Below are 14,316 nucleotides of genomic sequence, written 5' to 3'. Positions count from 1 at the left end.
TTGTTTGTTTTTGTTTTTTTTTACTTGACACAGTTTCTCTTTTCATTTATGCTAGTAGATGAATTTTTAGTAAGCCTGTATTACAAGGAAAAACAGTTTTAAAAATGGAAAATAAGCAACATTGTTTGTGTTATTTCATTGAAGCCAGAAATCAGTCTTATGTTCATAGAATCATATTGCTAACTGGAGGTAATTAATATTGTCATTTATTAGCGAAATAAAGTATCCAAGGTTTAACAATTTAAATGCCTTACTTAATTAAAACTTCTTTGAGAGGAAAATGTGACTTTTGAAATAGAATATTATGATAAATAGGAAACCTTAATTCCTGCATAAATACAAATCTATCTTCCTAAGAGTGACTGTGTTTTTATGAATATATTTTCTTTGGTTTATTTCTACAAATAAATTGTAGCTGCTGTAGAATACATAGTGCATGACTTCTTGATATAGTCCTTAAGTATTCTGTCTTTACGCAATATTTGAAGACCACCGATTACAATTTAGAACAAAACAAAAATATCATTTAAGATGCTAAATCCCTTCTGATATGAATTTAATGTGGTAAATCATTTGTAATTGTGTTTTGTGTTATGTTTAAAGACCAGGTCTTTCTATGGATGTATTGATTTTTATGTCTCCTCTTAGCCTGAGAATATTCTTTTTGAGTATCATTTATATTTATACTTTTACAGAAATGCTTTCATTCACTCTGCAGAAGCTTTCAATTCACTCTGTAGATTTTCATAAAAATCTACAAATTAACCCAATTTGTACTGAAAATTTACTAAATAGGTTTACATCACAGCCTGAATTGACTTAGCTTTTTTTTTACTGAGAAAATAATTTAAATTTTACTTACATAGAATTGTGTGTATGCGCATATGTGCACATGCAGAAATTCATTTAAAAGAGTATAAGATAGCAAAAATCCTCAGAAATCTCACTTCTCTGAGATCTACCTCTAGTGTCTCTATATCTGTATGTACATGTATACCTATGGATATACAGTTCTACACAGAATATATGATAATTGTTGCCTTGCAAATTTTTTGTTTTATTACCTAGTATGTGGTCACTCTTAATAAACTTGTTTATGATTATAAATATACATCATCCTTTTTAAGAGTACATAGTATACCATAGTGCAACCATTTAATCAGTTGCCTATTTATAGTCCTTTAAGCTAGTGCCATATTTTTTCCAGCTGTAAACAATGCATGGTATTGTTAATATTTTCTCATATTTCTTCATCCTTATTAGCTCCTCTAATCTTCTAATTTGCGTTATCTTTCTACCTAATAATGCCTGCCAGTGCCTTAACATAAGTACTTTAACAAGGGGAGATCAGAAACCAATTAAAAACATTTTTTTAATATTTGTTCTTTGAATGGTATTGTGTACTGAATAATATACTTTTCTGAAATGAACTACTTTTTTCCTCACAAAGATTTATAGGTGACAACTAAGGGTCCTACCATTAGCCTCAAAACTGTCATAAAAACTATCTAATGTAGTTATTTTATGACATAAAACCTCAGAGTTTTTTGTATGTACAACTCCACTTTTTATCTGTTTTGGAAATTTTAATTTGCAAAGATGGTTTCATTGTTCTCCAGAAAATAAAGTGAGGAAAGTATAATTTACTTATCTCTGAAATTCTTTTGTTTTTATGACATAGATACCATATTATCTGTGAATGCCTCCCTATACTAGCCCTTGCCCTATATGACCAGAAGTAACTTGTCATAAATATTGTGTATGTTATTCTCTTTATAGTTTTATTCTAAACATATTACTTATTTGTGTTTTTAGAACTTTTATAAAGTTCATCTGACTTACCAGTATATTCCTTAGATTCATATATGATGTTCCATGTAGCCATAGTTTACCAATCTGTATTATTGTGTTGAATGTTCGTATCACAGTTTACCCATTTTACAGTTGATGAACATTTAGGTATTTTTCCCCAGTGTTTCTATTTTGAACTATGCCATTGTAAACATTCTTGAACATGCCTCTTGGTATATGTGTGCAAGAGCCTAGATTGGGAATACATGGTAGATAACCTGTTTTGTAAATAGTTTTATTGGAACATAGCCATACCCAATCATTTACGTATTTCTTTATAGCTGGTTTTTTTTGTGTTATAAAGGCAGATCTGAGTAATTGCTACAGAGGCTATATGGTCTGCAAAGCTAAAATATTTACTATCTAGTTCTTTAACAGAAAACACTTGCCAGTCCTACTGTAGGATAGGGTACGTACACCTAGAAGTGGAATTGCTGGGTCATAAGATGTGGGCACCTTCAGTTTTACCAACTGATGCCATAGTTGGGTTCCCCCCACCCCACCCAAAGTCATTGAAACAATTTATATCTCCTAGCAGTAATGTAGGAGAGTTCACATTACTTCGTACCCTTGGGAACACTTGATACTGTCACACTTTGAATGTTTTGCCAGTTTGGTGAGTATAAAATAGTATTTTGTATGGTTTTAATTTTCCTTTCCAAAATTATTATTTTTTAAACTGCTTATTTTTGAGGGAGAGAGAGAGAGAAGACAAGAGTTGGCGGGGGAGAGAGAGGGAGACACAGATTCTGAAGCAGGCTCCAGGCTCTGAGCTGTCAGCACAGAGCCCAACGCGGGGTGCAAACTCACAAACTGTGAGATCATAACCTGAGCTGATATTGGACACTTAACCAACTGAGCCACCCAGGTGCCCCTACTTTCCAAAATTATTAATGAGGTGCTTGAGCCTCATTTCATATGTTCATTGGCCATTCCTTTTTGAGATGATTAGTCGAGATTTTTACCAGTTTTTCTGTTCAGTTTGCAGGAATTTTTTATTCAGGATTCTAATCCATTATAGGTTATAGGTGTTAAAACCCTCTTCTCCCAGTTTGTAAATTGCTTTTTCTCTTTATTGTGTATTTTATCGTTAATTGTTTAATCTACTTGGATTTGATTTTTGTGTGTGGTGGAGATAAGAACTTCAGTATATACTTAATTTTAATGAATTTGTAAAGTTTAATTTAATTTGGGAAGTTTAGCCATGATTTCTTTATATATTTTTATCAGCTAGAATCTTTTTCTCTCCCTCTGGGCCTCCAATGACACAAATATTAGGTCTAAGGCTGCTTTGTTTTTTTTTTCCTTTCTTTTTATATTGTGTAAATTATATATATAATGTATGAAGTTCTAATTTCATAGATTATTTTCTTACAAACAAAAGCTTGGTTATCCAGTATCCTGCAATGCCAGAAGTTAGATTGGGAGAGTGTTGCTATAGACAGGCATAGTTAATCCTAGATGCAAACAGCGAAGCAGAAAAAGTATCAAGAAAGATTAGAAATTTCAAAATGTAATACTTTCAATTATTTAATTAGAAACATAATAACCTCTAGAGCATCATTCTGTCACAGTGCTTGTAGCACAAAGTAATTAGAATTCTCAGTGAAGATTGAGCCATCTAGAAGTGGATGAATTAGAATTGTATGTCCTCGTCAAGAAGGCAAGAAAGTATTTTCTTTAGAAAGACACAGAATGATTGGCATTGACAAGGTGCTAAATTAATAGGCATATCTCATTCTGATGTGATGCTGGATTGCCAGCTGTTGGATATTTAGAAAAGAACATATTTATCTCTGCAAAGGTAACGTATTTCTGAACAACTCAGAAGCCAAATTAACTGATTCATTGTAGTAAAAGCATAATGAACAGCTATCATAGTTTTAACACTATAATACTGAATATTGAAGTTTACTAGTTATGTATAAATTTGAATCCACCGCTAATAAAAGAGACTTATGCCAACAAATGAGAGTAGACTGATGGATAAGAGGTTTATGGACCTCCTTTCTCCATTCACCTCCCTCAACCGTACTCCCACAATGAGTTTAAGAATCCTTGAGAATTGTTAGAGGCTAGAAACTATTTTGAAAAGGAGCAAAGAAATGAGATTATTGTGGTATAAGAAGCTAATATATACTTCCATTAGGAAAAGGAAGTGTAAAAAGCTCCCAGGAAGTAGATATATTCTATTTACCGAACAAATATGTCTTGTGAAGGAGAGTGTGGTGCATTAGAGATTGAGAGAGAAAAAAATAAGAACAAAGTTTTCAAAATGGAAAGAGTAAGAGCGATGGATTCTTTAGTTATCTCAGGGAGCTTTTTGACCCCAGTTTACTGTTTGACCAAGAGTAACTCACTTGAGTACCTAGAGTCTTAGTTTATTTATCTATAAAATGGCAGGAGAGTGAGAGAAAGTGGGGGAGGGGCAGAGAGAGAATCCCAAACAGGCTCTGTGCTGACAGCACAGAGCCCCACGTGGGGCTCAAACTGAGATCGTGACCTGAGCCGAAAGTGAGAGTCAGACGCTTAACCGACTGAGTCACCCAGGCACCCCTATATGTTACTTGATCCTAAGTTAAAATACATTGCTTCAGAAGCTTAATTTCTTAAAGCAAGTTTGCTCCATGCACAGTGTTCCAGTTTTATTAAAAACATACTAGAATATAAGGCAATTAACATAAATGTACACTCATTGATTATGGAGGCTAGAAAAGAGGCTGTTTTAAAAACCAACAACCCTTCCTGCCTCAGAATAAATAAACTTAAAAAGATTAAGTAACATAAATTTTTATGGTAAATTTCAGATAATATAGAAATACACTGAAAAGCAAAAATTTCTTTTTACTCCTCTCTTTCCAGTCTCACTCTCCTAGTCAGAAATAACCCAGTCACCAATTTGATGTGTATCCTTCTAGACTTTTTTCTATGTGTACAATATATGTATATATAAATATGAAGCCTTATTTTTATTTATTTTTAATTTTTTTAATGTTTATTTATAATTTCTGAGAGAGAGACAGGGTGTGAGCAGGAAGGGTCAGAGAGAGAGGAAGACACAGAATCTGAAGCAGACTCCAGGCTCTCTCAGCAAAGAGCCTGACATGGGACTTGAACTCACAAACCACAGGATCATGACCTGAGCCAAAGTCAGATGCTTAACAGACTGAGCCATCCACGCGCCCCTGAAGCTTTATATTTTTTACCAGTATGTTTGGTGCATGTGTGTATTTTAATAAGTTATTCAGTACATATTGTTTTGCAGTTTCCTTATTTGACTTAAGTCGTCTAGTAGATCTTTCAAAGTTTTAATTTTTTAAAAATGTTTTATTTATTTCTGAGAGAGAGAGAGAGAGAGAGACAGTATGAGGAGAGGAGGGTCAGAGAGAGAGGGAGACACAGAATCTGAAACAGGCTCCAGGCTCTGAGCTGTCAGCACAGAGCCCGACACAGGGCTCGAACCCACGAACCTCGAGATCATGACCTGAGCCGAAGTCAGATGCTTAACCGACTGAGCCACTCAGGCGCCCCTTAAATTTTTAGTTTATATACCTACCTCGTTGCTTTTAATTTTCTATGATGTAAACGTATCATAGCTTATTAACCCTATCCATGGACTTTACATCATTTCCAATTTTGTGGCAGTAGTAAACAGTGTACTAAAGAACATCACTATGCAGGATAGAATCTTACTGAACCCTCACTCTATGGCAGTACTGTGCATTATTTTATCTAACAGCCTCAAGGCTGAGATACATACTAAGTAGCATGAAAAATTACATGTGAGGAAACCAGTCTCAGAGCTGGCAAGTAGCAAACAGATTTACTCAAGCCCTGTGACACCAGAGTTCATGCACTATTCTCCTACAGCTTTTGTTGGATTCCCTAAGAGATTCTTGTCCCTGAAAAGGTGAAGAGCCAAAATTTTAGACAGGAAGGGGTTTTGGGATTTGGGAGCTATAAGGAACTGTGGATATCACCTGCTATGCTCCTTTGTCTCCACTTGCTGCTGACCCTGTATTTGATCATCCAAAGGGGGAAATTTGAGAGTGCAAGAAGGAGCATTGTCATAATCTTTATACTAAGACAGCAGACATATTTATGTTGGACAAATTGAGACACATGACACCTTAACCCTAACTTAGGCCACCATCACCTTTCACATGGGTTACAATAGTCTCCTGCCTGGTTTTACATTTACTCTTATTCTATTCCAGCCTGTTCTCACACAGCAGCCAAAATGACCTCCCTCCTTCTACCTCCCCATATAAATGTTTATTAATTTATTTTGAGATAGAGTGCAAGCAGGGGAGAGGGAGAATCTCAAGCAGGCTTTGCACTGGCAACATAGAGCCTGATGTGGGACTTGAACTTACGAACCATGAAATCATGACCTGAGCTAAAATCCAGAGTTGGATGCTTACCTGACTGAACCACCCAGACACCCCCAAAATGACCTTTTTAAAACAAAAAACTCATTATGTCACTCAGTAGTTATAATCCTTTAGTAGCTTTGTGAAAAAAGTATATTTTTTGGTCCTCCTGTGATTATTGTAAGAATGCAGCATGAAATAGAGAGCACTTAAATTGTGAGTGAAGAGTCCTGTGTTTGAGTCTTGGGTATCAAGACTGATTTGGTGACCTTGGGCAAGGCTATTTAACTTCTCATGATATTTCCTCAAATAGAAAATAAAGATAGTGTGAGGAGGGGGATAAGGCAATAATATGAAAGGTACAATATAAATTGTACAGGATATTGTTAATAGTTAACCTTATATTTGTTATGCCCTTTGAAAAATTGTCCTTGTGTCTTATCACAGTACCTAGCAGGTCATGGTAGGATTTTTACAAGCTGAACCACCTTTCATTTAACTATACAAGTTTCACATAATAAAAACCTCAGTCACTAAGGAAAAAAAAGTTGAGAAAAGTTAAGTGACTTGACAAAAGTAAAAACTAGTACCAGGTCAGTAGTAAAAGCCAGAATTATAACCTTGGCATTATAGTCTGATAATCTTTTCACCAGGCTCTGCTGCCTTCCCAAAATAATTGATTATGTATTTCTAAAAATCAGATAAATATGTTATTTGTGATTGCAATTTAATTATATAACTCATCCTTCATAAATTGAGAACAGTGTAGAATGGCATGTCCATATAATTTATTGACTTCATAGGATCTTTGGCTTATAAGAAATGGCTTGCAAAAAGGGAATTTATTAGGAGATATAATTAGCTAGGAGGAATATTAGAGCAACTCTGAGAATTGAAGGTCTTGGGCTTCAGAGACTAGAATTGGATCTCAGAGCAGTTAGTTAAGACTCTGTCACTAATGGCCCTAGGTCTGTGTCTTTAGTTTGCAAACCAGGAAGAAGGATGGGTTACAGCTCCGCCTCTGGGAAGTGGGAGGATTCCCTTTGGCCTAGCCCATATCTCACAACCACTCCTGTAGGTAATAGTAGATTATACCATATTAAATTGCCAATAGTTAATATTTTTTACCAAGTTAAAAGGCCATTTTGTATGGTTCAGCCTGTTAATAGTGCAGGGTGGTAGAGGGGAGAATGAGGCACATTGGTTAACAGCCCTAATGGGACTTCAGAAAATGGTAGAGTTCCACAAAGGAGAAGAGGTTCTCTTCTTCCATCCAGAAGAAGGAAAATAAGAAAGCATCTGGGCAGACAAAAATAATAGTGGTGTAACATAACACACTTACAGAGAGTGTGGGTCAGCTAGAATTCAGCTGGGCCACTGTGAAATGAAAGAGACCTCAAATATTAAAATTTCTAAAGTGAGAGACTGAATTGTTCTTATTAGTCCTTTTCTTAAGCATCTCAGAGTTTGATAGAACTACTTTTATGTAACAAATACACCCAGAGTTCTCAAATTACAACTATTGTACTATTGTTATATCCTAACATTTATTGGATATCAAACATGTAGTAGGCACCTTCCTCATAACCTGTTTAAAGATGAAGAAGTTGAGGTTCAAAGAATAAAATAATTTGCCTAAGGTGATATAACTAATTGCTGTTAAAGTCTAAATTGTGAATTTTCCTTCCATACTAGTACTTCAAAGGTTATGCATGAAATACATTGAAAGGCAGAAGAGAGTATGGGGCATCTGAGTGGTTCAGTCAGTTAAGCGTCTGAGTTCAACTCAGGTTGTGATCTCACAGTTCGTGGGTTCGAGCCTCATGTTGGCTGACAGCTCAGAGCCTGGAGCCTGTAATCTGATTTCTGTGTCTCCTTCTCTCTCTCTGTCCCTCTCCTTCTCTCTCTCTCTCAAAAAGAAATAACATTAAAAAATTTAAAAAACAAAGCAAATAGAAGAGAGTACATATGTATGCCTGAGAGGTCGGTTGGCATATGTGATCTTAAACATAAATATCGTTTACTGCTCCCTAACAAAATGATGATAGCCTTGCTTTTTAAATGGCTGTTATTTTTTAAACTCAAACTTTGAGTTAAATTGTCTTTTTAAGAAGATGGATGACACATTATCTCAGTATGAGAAAAATGGCACACTGTGCCTTATTTTGTGAATAACTGACCCAGTTTATAAAACTCTGGTCCAAACCATTCTTACGTAAGAATCTGAATTTTCCTGCTTATAGTACATTAGCCAACAGCAGTCGATCTTTCTCTACGTTTGGATTCTGATTGACCCAACTGTTAACAACTTGCTCTACAGTTACATAGCTTTAGAAGTAGTTTGTAATTCTATGTTATAGTTAAACTTTATTTAAGTAGCCTTTTTGTTGTTGTTACATGCCTAAGGCAAATAAGTATTAGTTATGTGCTTTATAGAAACCACACTTCCTTTTTCAAGAGGTTGGGACATCGGGTAAGAAAGAACAAGAATATATAGCAGAATCTTGTGGTATTTGGGAGTATAGTAGTAAAGACAGAAATAAAGAGTGCTTTCTGATCATTGATGCAGAAGGTGAGTGGTTCCCAGTGTGATACATAAAGCAAAACTGAAGTGATTTGTACAAGGTCCTTTTTTTATTTTCATAGAGAAGTAGGATAGTGGTGCTGTAATTTAAAAGGATGCATTGGATAGTTGACTGTCTTGCAAGTTTCCAGAAGTCTCCAAAGTGATCTATTTAGAGAATATTTTGATGAAAAACTAGTTAAAGTTGTGGTATAATAATAGGGAAAATTTGATCATGGGGAAATTCTTCATAATTTTAATTTATATGTCAGATATATTAACTTTTGCTGTTTTTAATTTATTCAAATAGCTATGAAAATATTTACAAGTTAATCTGTGTAAAAATGATGGGTTTGTTTCCCCCCTCCAATTTTTATCACCTTTATCTGAATGATCTGATTTTTGTTCCTTTCTTCTTCTTCTTTTTTTTAAGAGCATGGGTGTGAGTGTCAAGGGTGGGAGGGTGAGGAAAGACAGAGAAAGGAAGAATCTTTTTTTTTTTTTTTTTTAATGTTTATTTATTTTGAGAGAGAGAATCCCAAGCAGGCTCTGTGCTGTCAGCACAGAGCCCATTGCAGGACTCATACCCATGACTGTGAGATCATGACCTGAGCTAAAAATCAAGAGTCAGACGCTCAACCAACTGAGCCACCCAGGCACCTCTGAATAGATCCTTTCATTTGTTGTTAGATTCTTTCTTGAACAATTTACTTTAAAAAAAACAATCTTCTTCATTTTATAGATGATAGTATTTCTGCTGCAAGTACCTCTGACGTTCAAGATCGCCTCTCAGCTCTTGAGTTACGAGTTCAACAACAAGAAGATGAAATCACAGTGCTAAAGGCAGCTTTGGCTGATGTTTTGAGGCGTCTTGCAATTTCTGAAGATCATGTAGCCTCAGTGAAAAAATCAGTTCCAAGTAAAGGTAATTGTTTATTAAAGTAGGAAAAGTCTTGCTCTTTGCACTTTCTTTGCAGTAATATATAAAACTTATGTATTTTATTAGTGACATTAAAATTGAGACCATAAAATGACCGGTTTTTTTTTTTGGCTTAGTGGTAACTATAGTTTGTTTTTCAGTTCTTTTTTTTTTTATTCCCAAGAAATTCTGAAAGTTTACTATTTATTATTTTAAGTGGGAATATTTTTGTAATACCACTGATTGTACATACAGGCTTTTATGTCATAGTATTTGTGTGAATTTAGTATTTTCCAACTAGATAACAAATTTACTGAGGGCAGGAATTGAATCTTCTTTTTATGTCTTCCTTAGTAATTAGCATTGTATCTTGAACATAGTAGGTACGCACCTATGAACTTTTTTAGTTAGTCCTCTTACTGTTACAGAAATGATAAGTCATAGTTTAAAAGGCCTTACTCTAAGCATTCTCTGGTCATTAGAGAATCCTGAAGAATTTAAGCTCTGAAACTTATTACCAACCCCAGTACCATGTTAATTTTAATTTCTAGATAGTAAGGGTTTTCATAGGCTGAGAGAAACAGTCGTTAGAATGCTATTATTCTGAGTTTAGAGCAAATAGCGTGTGGCCTTTCCCTTCCTCCATCCACCCAGAAAGAATTTTAAATTATTTTAAGTTAATCAAGCAATTGAACCTGTTATTTCGTATATCTTAAGGGTTTTTTTTGTAGAGTAGATGGACATAGGCATAATTATCCCCCATTTTGGCAATGGGCAAAGTGAGGATATTTATGAATTTAGTTTCTGAATGTTGAATTTGAAGTATAAGTGGTATGGTGGTAGACACATAGATAGCTGAATTATAGGTCTAGTGTTCATGCTCATCTTGGCTAGCAGGATGAATTTGGGAATATTCAGCTTATGGGTAATAGTTGAAGCCATAGAAAAAGGATGTAAAATGAGAACAAGGCTCAGGATAGTTCTTTTGGGAGCTCTAGTATTTCAGCAAAGAAAGAGTGATTCGTGTTGCTGGATGCTACAAAGAGGTTGAATAAAACAAAGACTGAGAGGTGACTCTTGGATTTGGCATTTATGAAATTACGAGAAACCTCCACAAGCAATTGTAGTGGAGTGATAGGATTGCAAATCAAATCACAGTATTTAGGGAAGCAGCTTGGTTGAGGAGAATTGTGGAATATAGCCACTCTTCAAACAGTAGGCCTGAGAGGGAAGAAAGATGGCAGTAGCTACAGGAAGATGCTAAGTTGAAGTCCAGCTTTAATTTAATTTTTATTTTTTAAGATGTTATAGACTTGAGGATAAAGATAAGTTGAGGACAAAAGACAGTAGGGACGAAGATGATGATAATGGGAACATGAGTGGGGGTTGGTAATTGAGGAGGCAGGCTTCCTGAAGAAGGAAGAATTGTAGAGGAGGTAAGAAACTATTGGTCTTAGAAGACTCCTTCTGAGATAGACTGGGAAGAGCTAGAAGTATGTGGGAGTCACTAAATACAGTTGTCAGGGCTGGAACTTTGATTCCTTACCATTTTTTCCTCAGGAGACAGTGATGCTCTTTAAGAAGGTAAGGTGGTTCCTGCTGGTGAATAAAGGGGGAGTTGGAATGACTAGAAAATAGGAGACCATAGACATGCAAAGGTGCTGAGTCACCTTGAGAGCATTGAGGTGGTGCATTCTGACTGATTTTGTGGTTCCCATTCTTTATAAAGTTATTTTTAATTTTTATTATTGAAGCATATAGTTGACATACAGTGTCATATTAGTTTCAAGTGTACAATATCATAATTCAACAAATCTGTTTAGTCAGTGCTCTCCATGATAGTCCCCATCTGTCACCATACATTATTACAGTATTAATGACTATATTCCCTTCCCTGTGCTGTACTTTTAATAAATGAGTGAATGGGTAAAGAAGATGTGGTATATTTTATATGTATATATATATATATATATATACACACACACACACATATATATACACGTATACACACACACACACACAGTATGATTCCCATTCTTATACTTCTACCCTTAAACACTCTAGGCCTACATAGTTAATAGTGGAGAGTTAGACAGTAGCTGGATTAATCTGCTCCATCAGTGGTTAGTAAGCTAAATGTGTCAGTGATGGGATAAGGGACTGGGAAGTTTAGCAAAAGACTTCATAGAAACCATTTTGGCTAATAATGTTAGATTGCAATCCTTACATTTTTCTGAGAACCAGCTTTGAGGACTGCCAAAATCAAGCCAGGGAAAAGCTTTATTTGGTTATAAATTAATTTTCATAAGAGGATTCTGGAGTTGTCAGAGTTGAATGAGGAGCCAGATCAGTTAGTATGTGTGGGCTTTACGGGGAAGGTGAACTTGGTGTAGAGAAAGAACATGCTTACCATCTATAATTGACATATAACCTCAGCTTCTGACTGTATAAGTATTTTAAATTCTGAAAGAGAAAATGATACAGTGTTTGGTTATTTATCCACAATATTTTTGAAAGCTAATTTTAGGGGTGCCTGGGTGGCTCAGTTGGTTAAGTGTCCAACTTCAGCTCAGATCATGATCTCATGGTTTGTGGGTTTGAGCCCCACATGCTCTGTGCTGACAGCTCACAGCCTAGAGTCTACTTCAGACTCTGTGTCTCCCCCTCTCTGCTCTTCTGCTCGCGCACTCGCACACGCTCTCTCTCTCTCTTTCAAAAATAGGTAAATGTTAAAAAGATTTTTTTAAAAAAGAGTTTATTTTAAATACTTCATATTAGTTAAAAACATTGAGAATTTTGTTATGCTAAAACAACAGTATGTTGTAATTTTGTGTTGAGAAAAATTTAAACTTTTTTTTCTGATTTTTTATTTCTTAAAAAGTAAAATATATTTATAGAGAAATTTAATGACTGCTTTTTAAAAATTTGATAGACAGTGTTATGATACATCAGTTACTTAGCACTTGCCTGTTCCAGTGTCATAAAGTAGAAATACAATTAAATAGCTGTAGTTCCTGTTTTCCGGGGACACGCTTTCTGTAAGTTACTCTTTACAGTCTTTGTTTAGTTGTCTTTAGTCATAATTCCTTTTGTCTCTGAAGTGAATTTAGGATCAGTTTTATTTAAGGCTCTTTAGTGAAGACTTAATCCAGTTCTGGAGTTACAGAGCCACCTGAAGCTGCTACATTGGAACTTTTTCCCCCACATACTACCAACTCTTAATTTTTAATTCTTACTAATTAGATAGGGAGCTCCTTTCCATTAATTGTACTTCATAAGCTTACTGTGACTGCTGTTTTTACAATGTGCCAACCTGGATACATTCTGAAATGGGATCCACTAGAGATTTTTTTTTTTTTTTACTTTAAAAAAAAAATGTTTATTTTTGAGAGAGAGAGTGTGAGTGGGGGAGGGACAGAGAGAGGGAGACACAGAATCCAAAGCAGGCTCCAGTCTCTGAGCTGTCAGCACAGACCCTGATGCAAGGTTCGAACCCACAAGCCGGGATCATGACTTGAGCTGAAGTCAGCACTCAACTGACTAAGCCATCCAGGTACCTCACTCGTGATTATTCTTTTTTTTTCTTTTTTTTATTTTTGAGAATGAGAAAGACAGTGTGAGCAGGGGAGGGTCAGAGAGAGAAGGAGACACAGAGTCTGAAGCAGGCTCCAGGCTCTGGGCTAGCTGTCAGCCCAGAGCCCGCCGTGGGGCTTGAACCCACGAACCGTGAGATCATGACCTGAGCCAAAGTTGGACGCTTAACTGACTGAGCCACCCAGGCGCCCGTCGTGATTATTATTTAAGTTACTTAGATACAGGCTTTAAAATGCTGTCTATAAAATAGATTAATGGGGGAGTTGATTAAATAACAATTTAGGGAGCTAGTAGTTTAGAGATGAGCATAATTCATTGTTAAAAATTAATTACTCTGTTTCCTTCTATTTAAAAAAAATTTTGTTTTTTTTTAATTTATTTCTGAGATCATGATCTAAGCTGAAGTTGGACGCTTACGACTGAGCCACCCAGGTGCCCTAACTCTGGTTCCTTTTAGTGGAAAAATTTGACCAGTTTTTGTTTGCCAGTATTGATACTTAGAGAAATACATATTTAAAGTTTTTAAATGTATTATTGGAAATTCTAAATAGCTCTATCTTTGAGTTTATAATATACAATAGAAATAATTGTAAAAATAGTAGGTGATTCTTCATTATTGATATTTGTATATAGCCTAATAAAAATCAGATGTCAGTTTTGATATTAAATAGGATTAATATGAATATTTGTAATGATCATTTTAAGCAAAGTGAAGTTTTTCATAAAATACTCTTAAAAAAATTATTTTCTGGGGATTTTGTATATTTTTTTTAAGTTTTTTTTTTTTTTTTTTTATTTCTAGGAGAGAGAGAGACAGCGGGAGCAGGGGAGGGTCAGAGAGAGAGGGAGTGACAGACTGAAACAGGCTCCAGGCTCTGAGCTGGCAGTCAGCACAGAGCCCGATGCGGGGCCTGAACCCACGAACCGCAAGATCATGACCTAAGCGAAAGTCGGACGCTTAACCGACTAAGCCACCCAGGCGCCCCTTTTTAAGTTTTTTTTAATGTTTGTTTATT

At 35.4% G+C, this 14,316-nt stretch overlaps 1 protein-coding gene across 6 annotated transcripts in view; it reads left to right on the top strand.

The window, feature by feature from the left end:
* EML4 (EMAP like 4) overlaps positions 1-14,316 on the top strand; it is a 148,531-nt gene that overhangs the window by 54,321 nt on the left and 79,894 nt on the right. For 5 of the 6 annotated variants that reach the window (XM_077773518.1, XM_077773520.1, XM_077773519.1 and 2 more), the window contains exon 2: positions 9,530-9,712. The exons of the other annotated variant lie outside the window; for it this stretch is intronic. In XM_077773518.1, the coding sequence (XP_077629644.1) occupies positions 9,530-9,712 (183 nt within the window). The remainder of the gene's footprint in view (positions 1-9,529; positions 9,713-14,316) is intronic. 6 annotated transcript variants of the gene reach the window in all.

Source organism: Crocuta crocuta, unplaced genomic scaffold (genome assembly GCF_008692635.1).
Source record: "Crocuta crocuta isolate KB4526 unplaced genomic scaffold, BGI_CrCroc_1.0 scaffold67, whole genome shotgun sequence".
In the NCBI taxonomy this organism is placed as follows: Eukaryota; Metazoa; Chordata; class Mammalia; order Carnivora; family Hyaenidae; genus Crocuta; species Crocuta crocuta.
This window is presented reverse-complemented; position numbering and strand designations above follow the sequence as displayed.